This window comes from Octopus bimaculoides, chromosome 11 (genome assembly GCF_046866305.1).
Source record: "Octopus bimaculoides isolate indiv1 chromosome 11, ASM4686630v1, whole genome shotgun sequence".
In the NCBI taxonomy this organism is placed as follows: Eukaryota; Metazoa; Mollusca; class Cephalopoda; order Octopoda; family Octopodidae; genus Octopus; species Octopus bimaculoides.
Genome location: NC_142938.1, coordinates 70,022,466 through 70,042,855, shown reverse-complemented (window position 1 = coordinate 70,042,855; position 20,390 = coordinate 70,022,466). Strand labels below are relative to the sequence as shown.

General features: G+C 39.4%; 1 protein-coding gene across 1 annotated transcript in view; it reads left to right on the top strand.

Moving 5' to 3' along the window:
- Window positions 1–20,390, top strand: part of LOC106873891 (tectonin beta-propeller repeat-containing protein 2) — a 51,727-nt gene that overhangs the window by 20,954 nt on the left and 10,383 nt on the right. Inside the window, exons 3-10 of the mRNA XM_014921416.3 lie at window positions 370–504; window positions 5,403–5,566; window positions 6,651–7,099; window positions 10,235–10,930; window positions 12,295–13,636; window positions 15,429–15,659; window positions 16,752–16,967; window positions 18,640–18,784. Of these exons, the coding sequence (XP_014776902.1) occupies window positions 370–504; window positions 5,403–5,566; window positions 6,651–7,099; window positions 10,235–10,930; window positions 12,295–13,636; window positions 15,429–15,659; window positions 16,752–16,967; window positions 18,640–18,784 (3,378 nt within the window). The remainder of the gene's footprint in view (window positions 1–369; window positions 505–5,402; window positions 5,567–6,650; window positions 7,100–10,234; window positions 10,931–12,294; window positions 13,637–15,428; window positions 15,660–16,751; window positions 16,968–18,639; window positions 18,785–20,390) is intronic.

The following is a 20,390-nucleotide window of genomic DNA, read 5'->3' as shown; positions in this document are numbered from 1 at the left end:
TTGATATATACATTCTTTTATTATTATTATTGCTGTATTTTGACCTGAAGATTAGCTATATTTTTGAATAGAATTGATTTTCGATAGTTTTAATCGATTTAAATTTTCTTTCTATTTGAAAATTGGTTATGAAACATGTGTAGTCGTTTTATTATCATTATCTTATGATATTTACTTTGTATTATATTATACTTATTTATTGTACTTTTACTTATCAATTTTTCTATATGTGACAGTGGATTTTCATCGATGAGTTCATGAACCTTGGTTCTTTACCCTAAAACTATATATATATATATATATATATATATATATATATATACAACTACTACGGTACTCTATGACAGTTTGTGATATGTTTTATTACAGCTACCTCAACGTTTCTCTGTCCAAGATGTCCACAGTACACCTCTGACGTGTCTAGAATGGAGTCCAAATGGTATGAAATTGTTCAGTGGAGACAAGAAAGGTGTGGTAGTTTGTACCGAAGTGGATTTCCAGAAGGTAACTTTTTTGTGTGTGCATGTGTGTGTGTGAGAGAGAGAGAGAGATCCAACTTCACTTGGTGACACTATGAGGTTCCAGAATTTCATACTGTTTCCAAGTAGGTAAAATGAGTTGATGAATTGCCAGTTCTATCAACTAGCAGTAACCTGCTAACTGGATTGGTTGACCCTAGACTGACCATTAACTGAAGAGGCTCTTCCACCCAGACTGTGTCATTAGTTTTGCCAAATGAGGATCAATATAGTCAACTTCATAACTGCCATGCTGCTCCCCGTGACTTCATCATGACCCTGGCTTGGGGGTTTTTCATCATTGAGATTAACCCCTCTACTGGATGGCTGTTGATGCTTATGAGTTTTTCTGTACTTCGACAGGTTTTGCTTTTTATCCCACAGGGTGTCCGAATCACCCTCTTCACCAAGCAAGTTTTGTGGTGTTTCTCAGTTTGGTGACCAATGACCTGACCATGTGACAGGTTGTACTGGGTTACATGTTACCAGTAGCACATGAGAGTGACCTGACATTCATGTCAACATAACTTCATCTTTCTTTTATCCTGACCTTTCCTTGGGGGTCTTACTAACCTCCTAAGAAGTTGAAATTTTAGCAATATTACTTCATTTGTATCTAATATCTGTGGTTAAATTTTCATCAACAGCAAAAATATATGAATTTTCATGGGATTTATGGCCTCATTTATTTCCCCTCACTTTCAAACATATACTGCATTACATCTGCCCTTATGCATAGAATATAATTTCCAAATTTCATAATGATCCATTCAATATTTTTGACCTTGTTTTGGATCATAAAAAATGACTAATATTTGGGAGTTAAGGCCCCTGTTAGGGGGTCTTAGAATCCTCATGAGAAATGGAAACTTTGGGAATACTTCTTGATTTGTGTCAATTGCCTATGGTTGAAATTTCATCAACATTAGAAATTTATGAATTTTCATGGAGCGGGGTTGTTATGCCCCCATTAAGCCCCCTCACATTAGAACCAAACCTACTGCATTATACACGGCCTTATGCATTGAATCTAAGTTCCAAATATCATAAGGATCCATTCAGTAATTTTGGTCCATGAGAAATGACTAAAATTTGGGGGGTTAATTAGGGGGTCCTAGAATCATCCAAAGAAATGGAAATTTTGGGTATATTTTTAAAATTTATTTCTAATACCTATGGTTCAAATTTCATCAAAATATGAAGCATATGAATTTTCATGGGGGTTCTGCCCCCTCAAAATTGTATAAAACATACAGCATTACCCTTCTCCCTAGGCTTGGATTTTGTGTTACAAATTTCATTAGGATCGGTATAGTAGTTTTCGAGTCTATAAGTAACACATGAAAACAGAGGTGCTTGAGAAGACCCGACAAGCCAAGTGAGACCATAGCCCATGTCCTATGCCAGTGGGTGTAACCAACCCACTTATGAGAACCCCTCATTCATTGGACAATTAACTTTGCTTGCGAAGACCTATTGAGGCAAGTGAAAACAAATCAAAATCACTAATGTGGCTGATGACAGTACTGCCTGATTGGCACTCATGCCAGTGGAACATTAAAAGCACTACACTATCAGAGTGGTTGGTATTAGGAAGGGCACCCAGCTGTAGAAACTTTGCCAGATCAGATTGAGCCTGGTGCAGCCACTGGCTCACCAGTCCTCAGTCAAACTGTCCAACCCATGCGAGCATGGAAAGCGGACGGACGTTAAACAACGATGATGATGATGATGATGATATATATATATATATATATATATATAACTATAATGAGGATTTTCAAACCTCTTATGGGATATTACATGTAAGATACACTGGTTTAATATATTATATTTTGAAGAGATATTTCTTCAATGAATATATTATATAAAATATATTTTGAAAGGTGATACACGAAGGAGTCATACCCAATGACTGGTGTAGCAGCATCATAGTCAACTGCTACAAAGGTAAAGGTGACGCTTTAGATACAAATAATTACAGAGGTATCAAGCTGTTAGATCAGGTTATGAAAGTTACAGAGAGGGTCATAGCCCAACTAATTAGGGAGCGAATCAATTTAGATGAGATGCAGTTTGGGTTCGTGCCAGGTAAAAGCACTACTGATGCCTTATTTCTAGTGAGACAGCTGCAGGAGAAATACCTAGCTAAGGATAAACCTCTGTACCTGGCTTTCGTTGACATGGAGAAAGCCTTTGACAGGGTCCCCAGATCCCTTATCTGGTGGTCAATGAGGAAACTTGGGATAGAAGAATGGTTAGTGAGAGCTGTGCGAGCCATGTACAGAGATGCTGCCAGTAAGGTGAGGGTTGGAAATGAGTACAGCAATGAATTCCGGGTAGAGGTAGGGGTCCACCAAGGTTCCGTCCTCAGCCCCCTCTTATTTATCATAGTCCTCCAGGCAATCACAGAGGAGTTCAAGACAGGTTGCCCCTGGGAGCTTCTCTATGCTGATGACCTTGCCCTAATTGCGGAGTCACTATCAGAACTAGAGGAGAAGTTTCAGGTGTGGAAGCAAGGTCTAGAATTGAAGGGCCTTAGAGTCAACCTAGCTAAAACCAAAATCCTAATAAGTAGGAAGGTAGATAAAACACAAACCCCTTCAGGTAGATGGCCCTGCTCAGTATGTAGAAAAGGAGTAGGTAGTAACTCTATAAGATGTACCCGGTGCAAGCTATGGACACATAAGAGGTGCAGCAACATCAAAGGCAGGTTAACTAGCAAGTTAGTTTTTGTTTGTGGCAGATGTTCAGGTGCAATAAAGACTGTAAACAAACAGGAAACAACTTCTATCTCATTCCAGGGTGAAAAACTAGAGGTAGTCGATAGCTTCCGCTATCTGAGCAACCAAGTTAGTAGTGGGGGTGGGTGCGCTGAAAGTGTAGCTGCTAGAATAAGAATAGCCTGGGCAAAGTTTAGAGGGTCATAGCCCAACTAATTAGGGAGCGAATCAATTTAGATGAGATGCAGTTTGGGTTCGTGCCAGGTAAAAGCACTACTGATGCCTTATTTCTAGTGAGACAGCTGCAGGAGAAATACCTAGCTAAGGATAAACCTCTGTACCTGGCTTTCGTTGACATGGAGAAAGCCTTTGACAGGGTCCCCAGATCCCTTATCTGGTGGTCAATGAGGAAACTTGGGATAGAAGAATGGTTAGTGAGAGCTGTGCGAGCCATGTACAGAGATGCTGCCAGTAAGGTGAGGGTTGGAAATGAGTACAGCAATGAATTCCGGGTAGAGGTAGGGGTCCACCAAGGTTCCGTCCTCAGCCCCCTCTTATTTATCATAGTCCTCCAGGCAATCACAGAGGAGTTCAAGACAGGTTGCCCCTGGGAGCTTCTCTATGCTGATGACCTTGCCCTAATTGCGGAGTCACTATCAGAACTAGAGGAGAAGTTTCAGGTGTGGAAGCAAGGTCTAGAATTGAAGGGCCTTAGAGTCAACCTAGCTAAAACCAAAATCCTAATAAGTAGGAAGGTAGATAAAACACAAACCCCTTCAGGTAGATGGCCCTGCTCAGTATGTAGAAAAGGAGTAGGTAGTAACTCTATAAGATGTACCCGGTGCAAGCTATGGACACATAAGAGGTGCAGCAACATCAAAGGCAGGTTAACTAGCAAGTTAGTTTTTGTTTGTGGCAGATGTTCAGGTGCAATAAAGACTGTAAACAAACAGGAAACAACTTCTATCTCATTCCAGGGTGAAAAACTAGAGGTAGTCGATAGCTTCCGCTATCTGAGCAACCAAGTTAGTAGTGGGGGTGGGTGCGCTGAAAGTGTAGCTGCTAGAATAAGAATAGCCTGGGCAAAGTTTAGAGAGCTCTTACCCCTGCTGGCGACAAAGGGACTCTCACTCAGAGTAAAAGGCAGACTGTATGACGCATGCGTACAAACAGCCATGCTACATGGCAGTGAAACATGGGCTGTAACTGCTGAGGACATACGTAAGCTCGCAAGGAATGAAGCCAGTATGCTCCGTTGGATGTGTAATGTCAAGACCTTCGTACATTGGGCCTCACCGAGGCGATGACTACTGACCGAGACCTTTGGAAATGTGCTATGCGTGAGAAGACCCGGCAAGCCAAGTAAGATCGTTGCCAGTGCCCCTGGACTGGCTTGTGCGGGTGGCACATAAAAGACACCATTTCGAGCGTGGCCGTTTTCGTGCGGGTGACACGTAAAAGCACCCACTACACTCTCTGAGTGGTTGGCGTTAGGAAGGGCATCCAGCTGTAGAAACTCTGCCAAATTAGATTGGAGCCTGGTGTTGCCATCCGGTTTCACCAGTCCTCAGTCAAATCGTCCAACCCATGCTAGCATGGAAAGCGGACGTTAAACGATGATGATGATGATGATGATGATATATATCATTTCACCATGATAGATCATTAGCCACTAAAGTTTTTTCTATTTTCTCTCCCTGTTTATTTTGTGTTCCTTTCTGACGAAGAGCATAGGCTTGAAATGTAAAAGACTTTCTCACTTCCCGAGCATTAAACTAATATATCTGTTTGTTGTTTACACACCCATCTTCGTCTTTTGTTCTTTTATAAATAGTCTATAATACATACATATATATATATATATATATTAGTCTTTAACAAGAATAGTGTTGACAGTGACTTTGAAGTTTCAGCCAGTTAAGCCATCATTGGACAGTCTGATGATGGCTTAGCTGACCAAAACTTCGCAATCACTGTCAATACTATTCTTGCTGAAGGATAATGAATTTGTACCAAATTTAATGTAAAACTCTTTTTATTACAACTTAAAAATAAACATTAATATACATATATATGTGTGTGTGTGTGTATTTATATATATATATATATATATATATTCTTTTTTTAAACAACAATGTATAAATATCTCTTCATATTGCAGGGCCGGTGCCAGTCTTCGGTGCTGCTAACAGAATTCTTGTCTGAAATTGTTCAACTCAGCTATTTCCAAAGGGCCCTTTTAGTGTCCACAAGCATGCGTGCCCTGATTTGTCGAACAGACAGAGACAATGAAATTATCCAAGTTGGACAAAAGAAACGAAAAATGTAAGGATTGTTTTTCTGTTTGTTTGTTTGTTTTTTTTTTTCCTTTTGCTATATTTTCAACTCAAAAAATAAGTAGCTTGCTTACCAACCACATAGTTCCAGGTTCAGTCCCACTGCGTGGCACCTTGGGCAAGTGTCTTCTACTATAGCCTCAGGTTGACCAAAGCCTTGTGAGTGGACTTGGTAGACAGAAACTGAAAGAAGCCCATCGTATATATGTATATATATATATATATATATATATATATATATATATATGTATGTATGTTTGTGTGTCTGTGTTTGTCTCCCCAACATCGCTTGACAACCGATGGTGGTGTGTTTACATCCCCATAACTTAGCGGTTCAGCAAAAGAGACCGATAGAATAAGTACTAGGCTTCCAAAGAATAAGTCCTGGGGTCAATTTGCTCGACTAAAGGCAGTGCTCCAGCATGGTCGCAGTCAAAAGACTGAAACAAGTAAAAGAGTTTTGAGAGAAAGCAAAATAATTCTTTTTTGGAACAGTGGATCTCAAAGAACATAAAACTATAAAAAAAATAACAGGTATTGAGTTGAAAATTCTTTGGGTAGGAAAAGCCAGGCAGTCTTTGACTTTTTCTTTCCAAAAAAAATTTCTCAACCAAATATTTACATGCAATTTTTCCCAAAAATGAATAATAAATAAATTCTTTGATATACAAGATGTTATGTCACCATTATTAAGACAATTATGTTAATTTTTCCATATTGGTAACGGTTGAATGGAACCATTCCACAAACTCACTATTGCAGACAAAATTAGGAGGTAGGGATTCTGACCATCCTTGGCTATGATTTAAACTCTAAATTCTAAGTTAGTGAGCAAAATTCAATGTAACAACAAGTGAATATTTTTTTTCATTTGTTTTACATCAATTTTACCATGCTAACATGAGTTAGATGAATCCACACTATTGAGGCATTGTTTTACAACTGGATGCCCTACCTGTCTCATACACACACACACACACACACATACACACATTGTTTGTATATATTATGCTTTGTTTTGTGATTTAAATACGACTGATGCATCTTTCTGATAAACCTTTCCCTTTCTCCAGACCTGGTAACTATGGTGCTTGCTTCATCCCAATGTTGTGTAAATTAGCTGATGCTCAATTGTATGCCGGACGACCCGGTCAACGTGTTTGGATGTCTAACATTGATGGTGTAGTGCAGGCCACTCACATCTTTAAACACCTCACTACAGACTGTCGAGAAATTCCTCTTTTACATTACAATCACTATCACTCCACTGACAACTTGGCAGTTACAGACCAGCAGTTTGGTCACCTTTGTCCTTACGGTGACAGCCGGCAAATTGTCACCTGGAATAAGAAGGCCCTCTTTCTTCTTGATCCCGGAAAGAACGTGGTCATTGGTAAACAAGACCAGTTCGGTCACATCATCGATGTGGCAATTAATTCAAAAGAAATATTTGTCTTAACACGGACTTCGAGCAGACAAGTCATTCGGATATCTCCGCAACCAGAATGTCAAAGATATAAAGGTTTGTAACTGTTTTATTTCATTCTTAAGCAGTTTGTTTTGCTTCTAGGCTGGCATAGGTTGACTGGGTATGCAATTTCTTAACTTTATAAAAACTAATGCACACACACATACACACATATCTGTTTTATTCTTAGTTTGCATGAGTATTCAATTTATATTTTTTTAAAGATTTATAAGAATATATGTAGCATGGAAAGCGGACGTTAAATGATGATGATGATGATGATGATATATACATACATATATGTTGGGGCAAGCAAAAGTGAAAACGAAGACCTGTTGGGGAAAGCGAAGACAAAATCGTGATGGCACCTGTGCCCAGCGTCGCCTTCCTGGCACGTGTAAAGACATTCGAGTGAGATTGTTGGCAGTGCCGCTGGACTGGCTTTTGTGCAGGTGGCACGTAAAATATACCATTTTGAGCGTGGCCGTTGCCAATACCACCTGACTGGCCTTCATGCCGGTGGCATGTAAAAGCATCCACTACACTCTCGGAATGGTTGGCGTTAGGAAGGGCATCCAGCTGTAGAAACTCTGCCAAATCAGATTGGAGCCCGGTGTAGCCATCTGGTTCTCAGTCCTCAGTCCTCAGTCAAATTGTCCAACCCATGCTAGCATGGAAAGCAGACGTTAAACGATGATGATGATGATGATGATAAATATATATATATATATATATATATATATATATATATATATTGGCATTCGGCTGTAGAAAGCTTGCCACACGAATAGCGCTGCGCATATGTATATACATTTTTGTAGGTGCAGCCATGGCTGTGTGGTTAGGAAGCTTGCTTCCCAGCTACATGGTTTCAGGTTCAGTCCCACCGCGTGGCACCTTGGGCAAGTGTCTTCTGCTATAGCCCCAGGGCTGACAGAAGCTTTGTGATTGAATTTGGTAGGCGGAAGTTACTGCCGTGTGTGTATAGGTGTGTGTAGGTGCTTGTGTCCCTCTGAGAGGGATGTGGAAAAAAGAGTACTCAAATACCAGAGGTAGAGTAATATGCTTTATTTAAATAAAGCATATAAATATATATATATATATATATAGTGAAGGCACATAGCTTAGTGGTTAGGATGTTGCACTCATAATTGCAAGATCGTGGGTTCAATTCCCAGACTGGGCGTTGTGTTGTGTTCTTGAGCAAAGCACTTCTTTTCACATTGCTCTGTGATTATTTTGACATTTGACATGTGGTACCCAGTTGCACCTGTACAGGTAATATCGTTTTGATAGAGGAAGTGAGCTTATGTCTACATAAACATTTGATCACTATAAACAGATCATCTGTCTGGTTGTTCGGTAAGAAATTGTTGAACCCTCATACATCATCTAATGAGAGACTGTTATATATATATATATATAACTGTCATCATCATCATCATTTTAACTTCCACTTTTCCATGCTTGCATGGCTCAGATGGAGTTTCATTAAGGCAGATTTTCTATAGCTAACTGCCCTTCTGTTGCCAACTTTTACCTGTTTCCAAGCAACGTAATATTTCCCCATGGCCAGACATGTTTTTACAGATTATTCAAAATACATATATGTATCATCATCATCACTCAATGTTTGTTGTCTATGCTAGAATGTATTAACTGATGTTTATGACAATAGGGAAGAGGAGATAGAAACATATAAGATGGAGTAAAACTGGCAGTTTTTCTAGGATAATTTACTGAGAGCTGTAAACCATATCTGTGGTTGGTACTAAGTCCCAGCTGAATGCAAGGTGGCATAGTGGTTGAGCAATGTTGTAAAACAGTGCCATAACAGTAAAGAGACAGGCTTGGAAGATCTGGAAGAAAGTGGACAGCAACAAAAGGTACCAAACAGCCAAAAAGAAACCTGAATCTCAGTTATATGTAGCAGAGGGAGAGACAGAAAGTTAAAAGGTTTGGACATGTCCTGTGATGTGAGGATTAGAGGTGTGAAGTGTCCTGCAGGAGTGATTATCAGGAAGAAATATATATAAGGTGATAATGGTATACTTACTCTTAGTGACATTGAAAAGAGTGAGGCAGCAAAGTGCTATTATGAGAGATTATTAAATGTGTAGAATGCATGAGAGAGAGAGAGAACTTGTAGACCCTCCATTCATGTTGACAGCGGCATGGAAGAAAGAACAATATTTTACAGTATTTCTGGATCTATGTGTTGTGTTCTTGAGCAAGATGTTTCATTTGATGTTTGCTCCAGTCCCCCTTTTGACCAGTGATGAATGTTGGCTTGCTCACCTAGCCAGCGATGGGGGGGGGGCATCATTTGAAGGCTAAAATGTGCATTGTGACCAGCGATGTGTAACAACATCTGATAGCCTGGTCAGTCATGTGATCACATGACATATTGTTACTATAAAGTTACAATTATGACTGTGACTGAGGGAAAGTACCTGAAGGGAACATTTGGATACTAAATGCATACACAGTGGGTTAAAAACTCTAATTAAATGGGACTATTCAAGCAATTAGTAAACAATTGAGGGAGATAATTCCAATAAGCTCAGTCAATTGAAATTTTTGGACATTATAAACAAAGTAGAGTGAGTGGATCTTCTCTTTGAAATTATCATAATGTTGGTATGTTCTTTAATTCTTCCAGTGATTGTGTCTTTTTACATCATAATCATCATCATTTTAACATCCACTTTTCCATGCTTGCATGAGTTGGATGGAATTTATTGAGGCAGATTTCCTACATCCTAGTGCCCTTCCTGTTGCCAACCCTCACCTGTTTCCAAGTAAGGTAATATTTCAGCATGACTGTACATGTTTTCATGGAAGATTGGAAACAAAAGGACACTGCTTGTGTGACAGTGACACTCACAGCTATCACATTATGTCAAAGCAAGGAGACAGTAATACACATACACACACAACAGGCTATTTTGGTCAGCCCAAGGTTATGGTAGAAGACACTTGCCCAAGGTGCCACGCAGTGGGACTGAGCCTAAAACCATGTGGTTGGGAAGCAAAATTTCTTACTACACAGCTACGCCAGCACCTATACATATTGCAACTATTGTATTAATATATTTTATATGTTGTTTCTGTATGTAACTGTGTTATATTCCTGTTAAATGACAGTTATTCTTGGACATACTCACATATTATTTCCTGTATTTACAGTCGGACTGACCGTCAACATCACTGCAGCCAACGCATCCAAGAACGAGGACGAATATCGCAACAGATCCAATTCTCCAATCCATTTCCTTCCAGCCAATATTTTCGGAATCATTCGACCGAAAGAATCTAAGTATTCACCGTCAGCTTATTCAAGGAAATCTTCCGAGCCTAAAAGCTCTGAATTTCAGTTTCCCAAAGAAGCTCGTAGCCGAACGCGTTCTTTATCCTCGCAAGATGATCTAAACCGTTCGAGTGACAGCAACAGCTCACAAAGAACTTCTCTAGACTTTGCAAAATCCATGTTCCAACCAACCGAGAAAAGAGGCAAATCAGACACCAGCAAGGAGTCTCTCAGTAAGTCTCCTCGGACTGTGTTGCCACCATTAATAACCCTCCCCTCCGATGACATTATCCAACTTGAATTGTTTTCCCAAGCTATTGACAATGATTCCGGTTTTGATCCTCACACGGCAACTGAGGAAATCTGCACAGGTATTGCAGCTACTGAACTAATCGGTGCCGATGCCATGTCGGAAGACAAAGGTGATTCTGCTGCTGAGCCAGTGTCGCACTCAGAGCGAAAGAACTCCAAAATGTTGGTGAGACGCAGCTTCGTTGACAGGATTGACATGTCCAATTATGACGACAATGAGATCGTTTTCAAGAGTAAGACGAAGAAGAAGAAACATGGTTCCGGTAGGTAGACCGTTTAAGAGTTCTTTAAGTATTTATTGGAATTGGAAGTGTTGGTGTGGTGGTGATGGAGATAGGATGGGATGGGGGTGTTGACTGGTGGTAATGGTGTTGGTGTGTTTGTCGGTGGGGAAGTACTGACAGTGGTATGGTGGTGGAGTGGAGAAATATTGAGGGTGGTAGTGGGTAAGTGTTGACAGTGGTTGTGGTGGTGGGAACAGTGGCAGGAAAGCATTAGCAGTGGTATGGTGGTGGGGAAAATGTTGGCAGTGGTTGTGGTGGTAGTGGGGAAGTGTTAACAATGGTATGATGGTGGTATGTTGGTGGGGAAGTGATAACAGTGGTGGTATGATGGTGGGGAAAATGTTCACTGGTATGGCGGTGGTAGAGTTGGTGGTGGTAGTGGCGGCGGTGGTGGTGGTGGTGGCGGTGGTAGGGAAGCATTGGCCGTCTTAACAGTGGTGTGATGTGTTGTTGGTGGGTAACTGTTGACAGTGGTATGGTTGTGGTGGTGGAACAGTATTGGAAGGAGTTATGTTAGGAGCTAGCTGGGATGGTGGTGATGAAGAAGTATTAATGGTGATGGTATTATGGTGTTAATTTAGTAGTAGGTGTATGTCTGTGAAGGCACATGACATAGTGGTTAAGGTGTTTGGCTCACACTCATAAGGTGGTGAGTTCAGTTTCCAGCAAGGCATTGTGTCCTTGAGCAACTCACTTCATTTTACATTGCTCCAGTCCACTCAGCTGACAAAAATGCATTCTACCAGTTTTGTCATATTCTGTGTCATCGTGCTGAATCTCCCTGATAACTACGTTAAGGGTACACACGTTTGTGGAGTTCCCTGCCTCTTGCATACTCTTTTACTTGTTTCAGTCATTTGTGACTGCGGCCATGCTGGAGCACCGCCTTTAGTCGAGCAAATCGACCCCAGGACTTATTCTTTGTAAGCCTAGTACTTATTCTGTCGGTCTCTTTTGCCGAACTGCTAAGTTACGGAGGATGTAAACACACCAGCATCGGTTGTCAAGCGATGTGGGAACAAACTCAGAGACACAAACACACACACACACACACACACACACACACACACACACACACATATGTATATATATATATATATATACACATATACGACGAGCTTCTTTCAGTTTCCGTCTACCAAATCCACTCACAAGGCTTTGGTCGGCTCGAAGCTATAGTAGAAGACACTTGCCCAAGGTGCAACCATGTGGTTGGTATACAAGCTACTTACCACACAGCCACGCCTGTGTGAAAAATGTTTCACCTCTACAGTTTGGAAAATTACTGTGTTATGTATGTTACTATACTTCGTGTTATTATTACTTTTATTATTGTTTTTCAGGTATTAAATCCAAAAAACGCTTCAGCTGTATTGAAACTACCTCCCAGCTTTCAGATACTTGTTCTGTGGACAGCCTTGAAATATCCGCCACCCCAAATAGTGTCTGTGATAACATCAAGGCTTCTTCTTCGAACCTTCAACACAAAACCCTGACTAATAATTCTTTTGAGGCATCACTAAATCTCAGTGACCAACTTGTTCTAACTGCAACTTCTCCAGGAAGCTGCCAGTCTCTGTCTTCGACTGACAATTCTTCTGCCACATCTCCAGAGAATCCAGAAAATGTTACTGATTCAGACGAGAACCTAATACCTCCATCTCTCCCTGTAATCACCTGTTGTAGGTCTGTTGAGAAAGAAACTGACGATACACTGTTGAAATTTAAAGAAACTAAGGTTGTCAAGTCTGAACCAATCAGAACCGACATTGCTAGTGATAATACATCGTTGAAAGCAGAACTTAATAGTTCTGCTGAAAAAACTCAGAGTTTACCTCACAACACAGTTCAAATAGACAATGATGAAGGCAATAAAGGTATTCAGGAGAACACCACAAAGATTTTTGTCCAGGACTTGACTTCTGATTCCGATTCCAGTCCCTTGGGTGAAACTCCTGTCAATTTGTCGACTGGAAGTAATAAAGTATCTGAGGATCACAAAGTAGGTGATCCGTTCTCAAAACGCAATGAACCCATAAAAAGTGCATCCTCTCCGCAACTGTCTACAGAGAATGCATCAGAAAGTGAGCAACCTGAATGCAATAACTCTCTGCATGTCTGCACTGTTGCTGATAAGGCTTTGTCACCTTTAGAAAAAATTGTCGACAGTACAGGTAACATGACGTTAGAAAATGGGGAAAATGTTTCGTATTACACGGAAAGCAATGACACTAACGAAACAGCTCGTTATGACTTTGACTCTCCTAATCACTGTCCAAGACCTGCCAATCTTTCAACCGATGTTAATCCTTTGCCACAACAGCTGACCCGTGAAACTTCATCTAAACCGCCATTGCACAGGTCAGAGAGTACAGATTCTACAACTGAAGAAGACTTTTATAGAATGTATCGATCTTCATCTTCTGTTAGCTTTCTAGAATCTCCTCTACAGCCTTCTAATAATGGTGTCACGCATCTTTCCAATACTGATAACAAATCAAGTTCTGCTTTCACAAATTCCAAAAATCTCTCCAAACTTGAAGAGCAAGAAAAAGACAGGAAAAATGAAGTGTTACCAAAGCAAATTCTTCTACCAAAGTTAGTTAACAGTTGGTTGGTGTGGAGTGTTCCAGAAAATATCCACAGTTTATCTGCAACTCATTCACACATTTGGTACACAGACAGGTAACGACATTCTTCACTGCTTTCATTTTTGATTTATTTATATTGCTGTTTCACCACAAGAAAATTAGTTTCTCTATTGTCAAATTGAATTTTTCCTTCTTCAAAATCTCATCTAATTGATTCCAAGCCCTTCTTTGCCACTTCAGGATCAACAAACAACCCTTAATAGCTTCCATATCAAGCACATGGTGCTTGTCATAGGGTTTGTGTGTGTGTGTGTGAGAGAGAGAGAGAGAGAGAGTGGGAGAGATTTTCTAATGCCTTTTTATTATGTCTGTGGAGGGCAGCTAAGCAACCCCATTCGGACAAAGGTGTACAGCATGTTACTCCTTCCCCTCCCCCTTCTTTCAATGCTTAATTCCCTTTTTCTTGGAAAAAAAAAACTATATTAGATTTGTTGCTAAATCAGCCAGTAGCAAGTTTAGTTCTTTATTCCAACACAGTCGTTATTATATTTCCAGATCTATGCTTTGATTCAGATGTTTTTATATGATACCATTTTGTCATTTGTATTTAATTCTGAGAGACAGACTGAGAAAGAAAGAGAGGAGGAGAAAAACGAAATGACACTCTCCCTTCTCCATTACCCGACTGGTACTTTATCAACCTTGAAGGAAAAAAAAAAAAAGCAAAGTTGTCCTCGGCAAGACTTGAACTCAATAAAGACCAGAAAAAAAACCTGTTATTCAACTCGCTAACAATCCTGCCAATTTGCCACCAAGATTCATTCCAGTGTTTCTAACAGAATAACATGATTGTTGTATGGCTGTGAAACTAGTTTCGTCTGCATACAACTATGTTTTGCTTGCAAGGGTCAAGCTTCTAATGACCACCTCATCAAACCATTATTTAATGGGTTTTCTTCTTTTTCTTGGTAAAACTATCAATGATTAAAGGACAGTGTGTCAGAAAGATATCATCATCATCATCACCATCATTGTCCATACTGGAGTCTCCACTGGCTCCTTCAGCCTGTTAAAACAACATCCTATCCTAAAAAAAAATTGAAAGAAAACAATAACCAACTTAGTGTTGAATACATCACATTTTAACAGTTTCCAACACTAACATATTTTCCTTATTTTGATTACTACACTATTACTGCCACTATAAAAGCCTCCAATACTAACATCCCTTCATTCTAACTTCCATACTATCATCATCATCGTCATCATGATGCCACTATAATATTATCTCTGTAAAAATCCTCAACACTGGGTTCCGTGCCAGGGGCACGTAAATAGCACCATTTGAGCGTGATCGTTACCAACGTCGCCCTCCTGGCACATGAAAAGACATTCGAGCGAGTTCGTTGCCAGTACCGCTGGACTGGCTCCTTTGCAGGTGGCACGTAAAATACACCATTTTGAGTGTGGCCATTGCCAGAACTTCCTGACTGGCTTTCGTGCCAGTAGCATGTAAAAGCACCCACTACACTCTTGGAGTGATTGGCGTTAGGAAGGGCATCCAGCTGTAGAAACTCTGCCAAATCAGATTGGAGCCTGGTGTAGCCATCTGGTTCACCAGTCCTCAGTCAAATCGTCCAACCCATGCTAGCATGGAAAGCGGACGTTAAACGACGATGATGATGATGATGATGACTTACATCACATATTTTATTTTTCCACTGATTCCCACTTGCTGGACTACGGCTATGCTGGGACACCACCTTCAAGGTATGACCTAAGCTCAAACAACAACATTTATCACACTAAAATCACTGAGTATTTGAATGTTTCCATTTATTTTCTCTCTTTATTTTTTCTCCTTTTTTTTTTATGATGGACGACAGAAGTGAAAACCTCTTCTATCGACAAACAGATTCGATGTCAGGAGCCTGGCATAAAGTTGACTTGTACGCCCATCAGATTGCTGTTTCACGCTCTGGCAATATATTTTGGCGCCTCTACCAAAACACAGTGTACGTGGCCATAGGAGTGAGTGCACGAAAGCCCGAGGGTAAAAAACAGGTGGAAGCCATCCGAGACGTAGCCTATATTGCTGTCGACAATGACTGTGGATGGTAAGTTGTCTCCCTTCAATACATATTGGCTCAGTGGAGTTGGGACAGATTTTAGTTTGGGTAACATCATAGATTGTTCTGCACTGTTGTTCTTTCTCATCATAAATATTTTATTTGTTTAGCATTTTATTTTCCATACTACTTTGGACAGAGAGTTATTTGAGGCAAGGTTTTACTAATAGGTGCTCATGTTGTCCCCAACCTGTACCACACTTTCAAGTAAAGGATTTATTTTTTATGCCACAGGTCTTTGAAGGTGCAGAGCAATTGATTATAATGTCAATAAGGACTGCCCATATCAGCAGTGCTTCACTTAAATGGTAACAAGCAGGGAATATAAAATGTTCATGCACATTCACACACATATACACGTATATATGTATACAATGGGCTTCTTTTAGTTTCCCTCTGCAAGATCCCCACAGGCTGGAGCTATAGTTGATGGCACTTGCCTAAGATGCAAAGCAGTGGAACTAAACCTGAAACCATGTGGTTGTGAAACAAGTTTCTTGACCACACATCTGTGCCTTCACCTATTTCATCATCATCATTGTTATTACGGGTGGAGGTGCAATGGCCCAGTGGTTAGGGCAGCGGACTCGCAGTCATAGGATCACGGTTTCGATTCCCAGACCGGGTGTTGTGAGTGTTTATTGAGCGAAAACACCTAAAGCTCCACGAGGCTCCGGCAGGGGATGGTGGCAAACCCTGCTGTACTCTTTCACCACAACTTTCTCTCACTCTTACTTCCTGTTTCTGTTGTACCTGTGTTTCAAAGGGTCAGCCTTGTCACACTGTGTCACACTGAATATCCCCGAGAACTACGTTAAGGGTACACGTGTCTGTGGAGTGCTCGGCCACTTGCACGTTAATTTCACGAGCAGGCTGTTCCGTTGATCGGATCAACTGGAACCCTCGACGTCGTAAACGACGGAGTGCCAACAACATTGTTATTACCATTAGTAACAATAATAATAATAATACTTTTTAATAGTATTAATAATAATAATGCTAGGCTGAAATGAAAATGATGAAGTCCCAAAACCTATCTACTGTTAAGACACGATTTTATTTATTTTCTTCAACACACAGGTATATCAAGGTAAATGGAGAGATAGCTGTGCATAAAAAGCTTTCAAGAGAGCGACCAGCATACCGCAGTCAGAAAATACCCTGTGAATATAACCTCATCCAACTAGCATGTCTGAATCAAGTAATCTGGGGCCTTACCAAAGAAGGACAGCTTGTGTGTCGAGCTGGTGTCTCTGACCAGCATCCAGAAGGAGATGAGTGGTGTAAATATGAGGGGTAAGCCAGATATGTCTGTTGAATTTTGACTTGTAATGTATAAGATTAAATCATTATGTCTATTATACACACACACACACATATATATATATATATATATATATATATATATATATATATATATATATATATATATATATATAAAGAATAAAAAGTTTTGAATAGTACAACAATGCACTATAATACCAAAAAATGGACTATATACCTGTTGTAATTTAGTTATCCATAGTCTGATGATATTTCGGAATACAATTCCTTCTTCAGATATTCTTAGATGGAGTCGCTGCTATAATCGGTTTTCCAACGGCTTTTCTTTTTTCACTCTATCTAAGAATATCTGAAGAAGGAATTGTATTCCGAAATATCATCGGACTATGGGTAACTAAATTACAACAGGTATATAGTCCATTTTTTGTATTCTAGTGCATTGTTGTACCATTCAAAATTTTTTATTCTTTACAAACAATACACAATGTTTCAAGCGAACTACAATACTCTCCTATATATATATATATATATATATATATATATATATATATATATATATATATATATATCCATGTCTATATCTCTGTCTTTCAGTCTTTATATATATATGTCTTCATCTTTATACCTTCATCTTTCTAACTTATATATATATATATGTATGTATTATTCATATGTAAGTCACAACAGTAAACAGACCTCACTCTTTTATGTTTTTAGTATTGTAGCTTCAGCTTTTGCCTCATACATAAATCACATGTTTTTAATAAATACTGCTTGCAAGTTACCTGGCGATTACTTGTAAATAAAAAATAAAACATTTACTTGAAGTCTTCCCAAGGTCTCGTAACTATGGATATCACGGCAACATGTTCCTATTATCTATATCTGGAGCCATACATGTATCACAGTAATGTGTTTCAGTCATCTATGTTGAGAATCATAAATATATCATAGCAATGCATTATAACCTGTGCTTGGAACTATGAATATAGCCATGTATTTCTACGATTTATGACAGGAACCATAGATGCCAATGTAATGTGGTTCTATAACCTTTACCTAAGAGAAGCAGATTAGCCAGTGCTTTTAAATCCCCACCCCTGGTTGACTGACAATGTCTACTGCATCTAAAGAGTATTAGGATTACTGCTGGCTAAATACGCTAGCATGGAAAGCGGACGTTAAACGATGATGATGATGAAAGAACTGCTCATGTATCTATTATATATTTCACATACAAGAAAGCTTTTTTTGATGTCATCAACATATATTCATTTACCATGCTGATATTTGTATGACTTAGTAGCGACACAACCAACTCACTCAGTTATTTATCTCTGTGTATGTGTGTTAGTAAGCACTGTAAATGTCAAACCCAAAACGAAATTTGGTAGATAAGTTACTTGTAAGTTTTAGCAACAGTTTTTTGATTATTTTTTTTTCATTAACCAAAAAGAAATTACTTATCACTGCATTTCTATACTTCTATGTCTATATCTGTTTACTTTCATTTCTATATCCTTTTTGTCTCCATGTGTACATTCCTGTACCTCAGTGTATATATCCCCATGTTTGGACACTGAAGTGATGCATTGTATTATCATCATTATTATTATTATTATTATTATTATTATTATTATTATTATTATTATTGTTGTTGTTGTTTTCCCTTCTATTATAACAGCCCATCTAACTGGCATGTTCCTGAAATGATGAATATCGCATTAGGTGACAACAACATTGGCTGGTGTGTGGATACCCAAGGTCGGGTGTGGTTCTGTACAAATGTAACTCGAGAACATCCTTTCGGACAAGGAATGTGGTACCAAGTAAGTTCAGTCTTTGGAACTTAGTATAAACGGTGATAATGGCTACAGCCAACAGATGTGTCAATTTGGTATCAGTACTAGTAATAGCTGTGACAACATTGGTACTACTCATAACACATTGTTGCTACTAATACTATATGCTGTGATATATCATAACATGTATGATTGTCATATAATTGTAATACATGATATCCAATATTATAATACATTTCGAGCGTGGCCGTTGATCGTTACCAACATCGCCTCCCTGGCACTTGTGTTAGTGGCATGTGAAAAGAATTTGAGCGAGATCGTTGCCAGTGCCGATGGACTGGCTCCTGTGCAGGTGGCACGTAAAATACACCATTTTGAGCATGGCCGTCGCCAGTACCGCCTGACTGGCCCTCGTGTCGGTGGCATGTAAAACACCCACTACACTCTCGGAGTGGTTGGCGTTAGGAAGGGCATCCAGCTGTAGGAACTCTGCCAAATCAGATTGGAGCCTGGTGTCGCCTCCTGGTCCACCAGTCCTCAGTTAAATCGTCCAACCCATGCTAGCCTGGAAAGCGGACGTTAAACGATGATGATGATGATAGCGTGGCCATAAATTTTCTGAAAAAATTCAGAAAAAAATTTTTAAAATAAGGATAACTCAGAGTTTATTGGAAAACAAAGTTTTATTAGAAACATCAGAACACTTCTACATGGGCTCCTTTGGTTGCACACCACATATCTAGGTGATAGAATAGAATAAATTGTGGAAGTTGTAAAGCTGATTTAAAAACAACCTGAATAATTGTTATCTAATTGTTCGTATTACTGACATATGTAGTGTTGTTATTATTACTGAGACATGGTAATGGTGGTGTTTCTGATACATGTGCAAATACTATTGATGACACATGTAGGAATGGTATCACTGATACATATCATGTTGTTAACTAACATGTGCACAGAACATTTCCACATGATCAGGATGAATCTGTAACTGAACTGCAACAGCAGTTGCTATGAATTTTACAATTGTCAATACCATTTCAGTACCATAATCCACCCAATCCTACCATACTGTTTATATCACGACAAAAGCTAAGTTAACATTAATGTATTCTTTGCAGTGGAGCATCAAAAACCTAATTAGAAATTATCATTCAGATCACTCTATCGAATAATACTTATTTATTCACATTGTTTTGAATCAAGCAAGGATAATCTCCTAGCTTCGAGATTTCAATGATGTGATTGTTTAATTTTAGAATTGCATTGTAGGGTAAGTGTGAGAGGCTGGACCTGGCCAGTTTTAACATATCACTGGCAGAATATTAGGGGCTCATATGGCTGGTCTAAATACTAAAGGGTTACAACTGGAATATTGCTTAAATACATTTTCCTCCGACTTTGCATTAATTTATCTTTAAAGAATGATGAATAATAGTTCTTCAAGTCCTCTGCAGAATGGTCAAATCATTTCTTTTCCTGCGATTCTGTAAGCAATTTACTTCTGTCATGTTATAAGTCTCTCTCTCTCTCTCTCTCTCTCTCTCTCTCTCTCTCTCTCTCTCTCTCTCTCTCTCTCTCTCTCTTTCTCTCTCTCTCTCCCTCTCTCTCTCTCTCTCTTTTTCTCTCT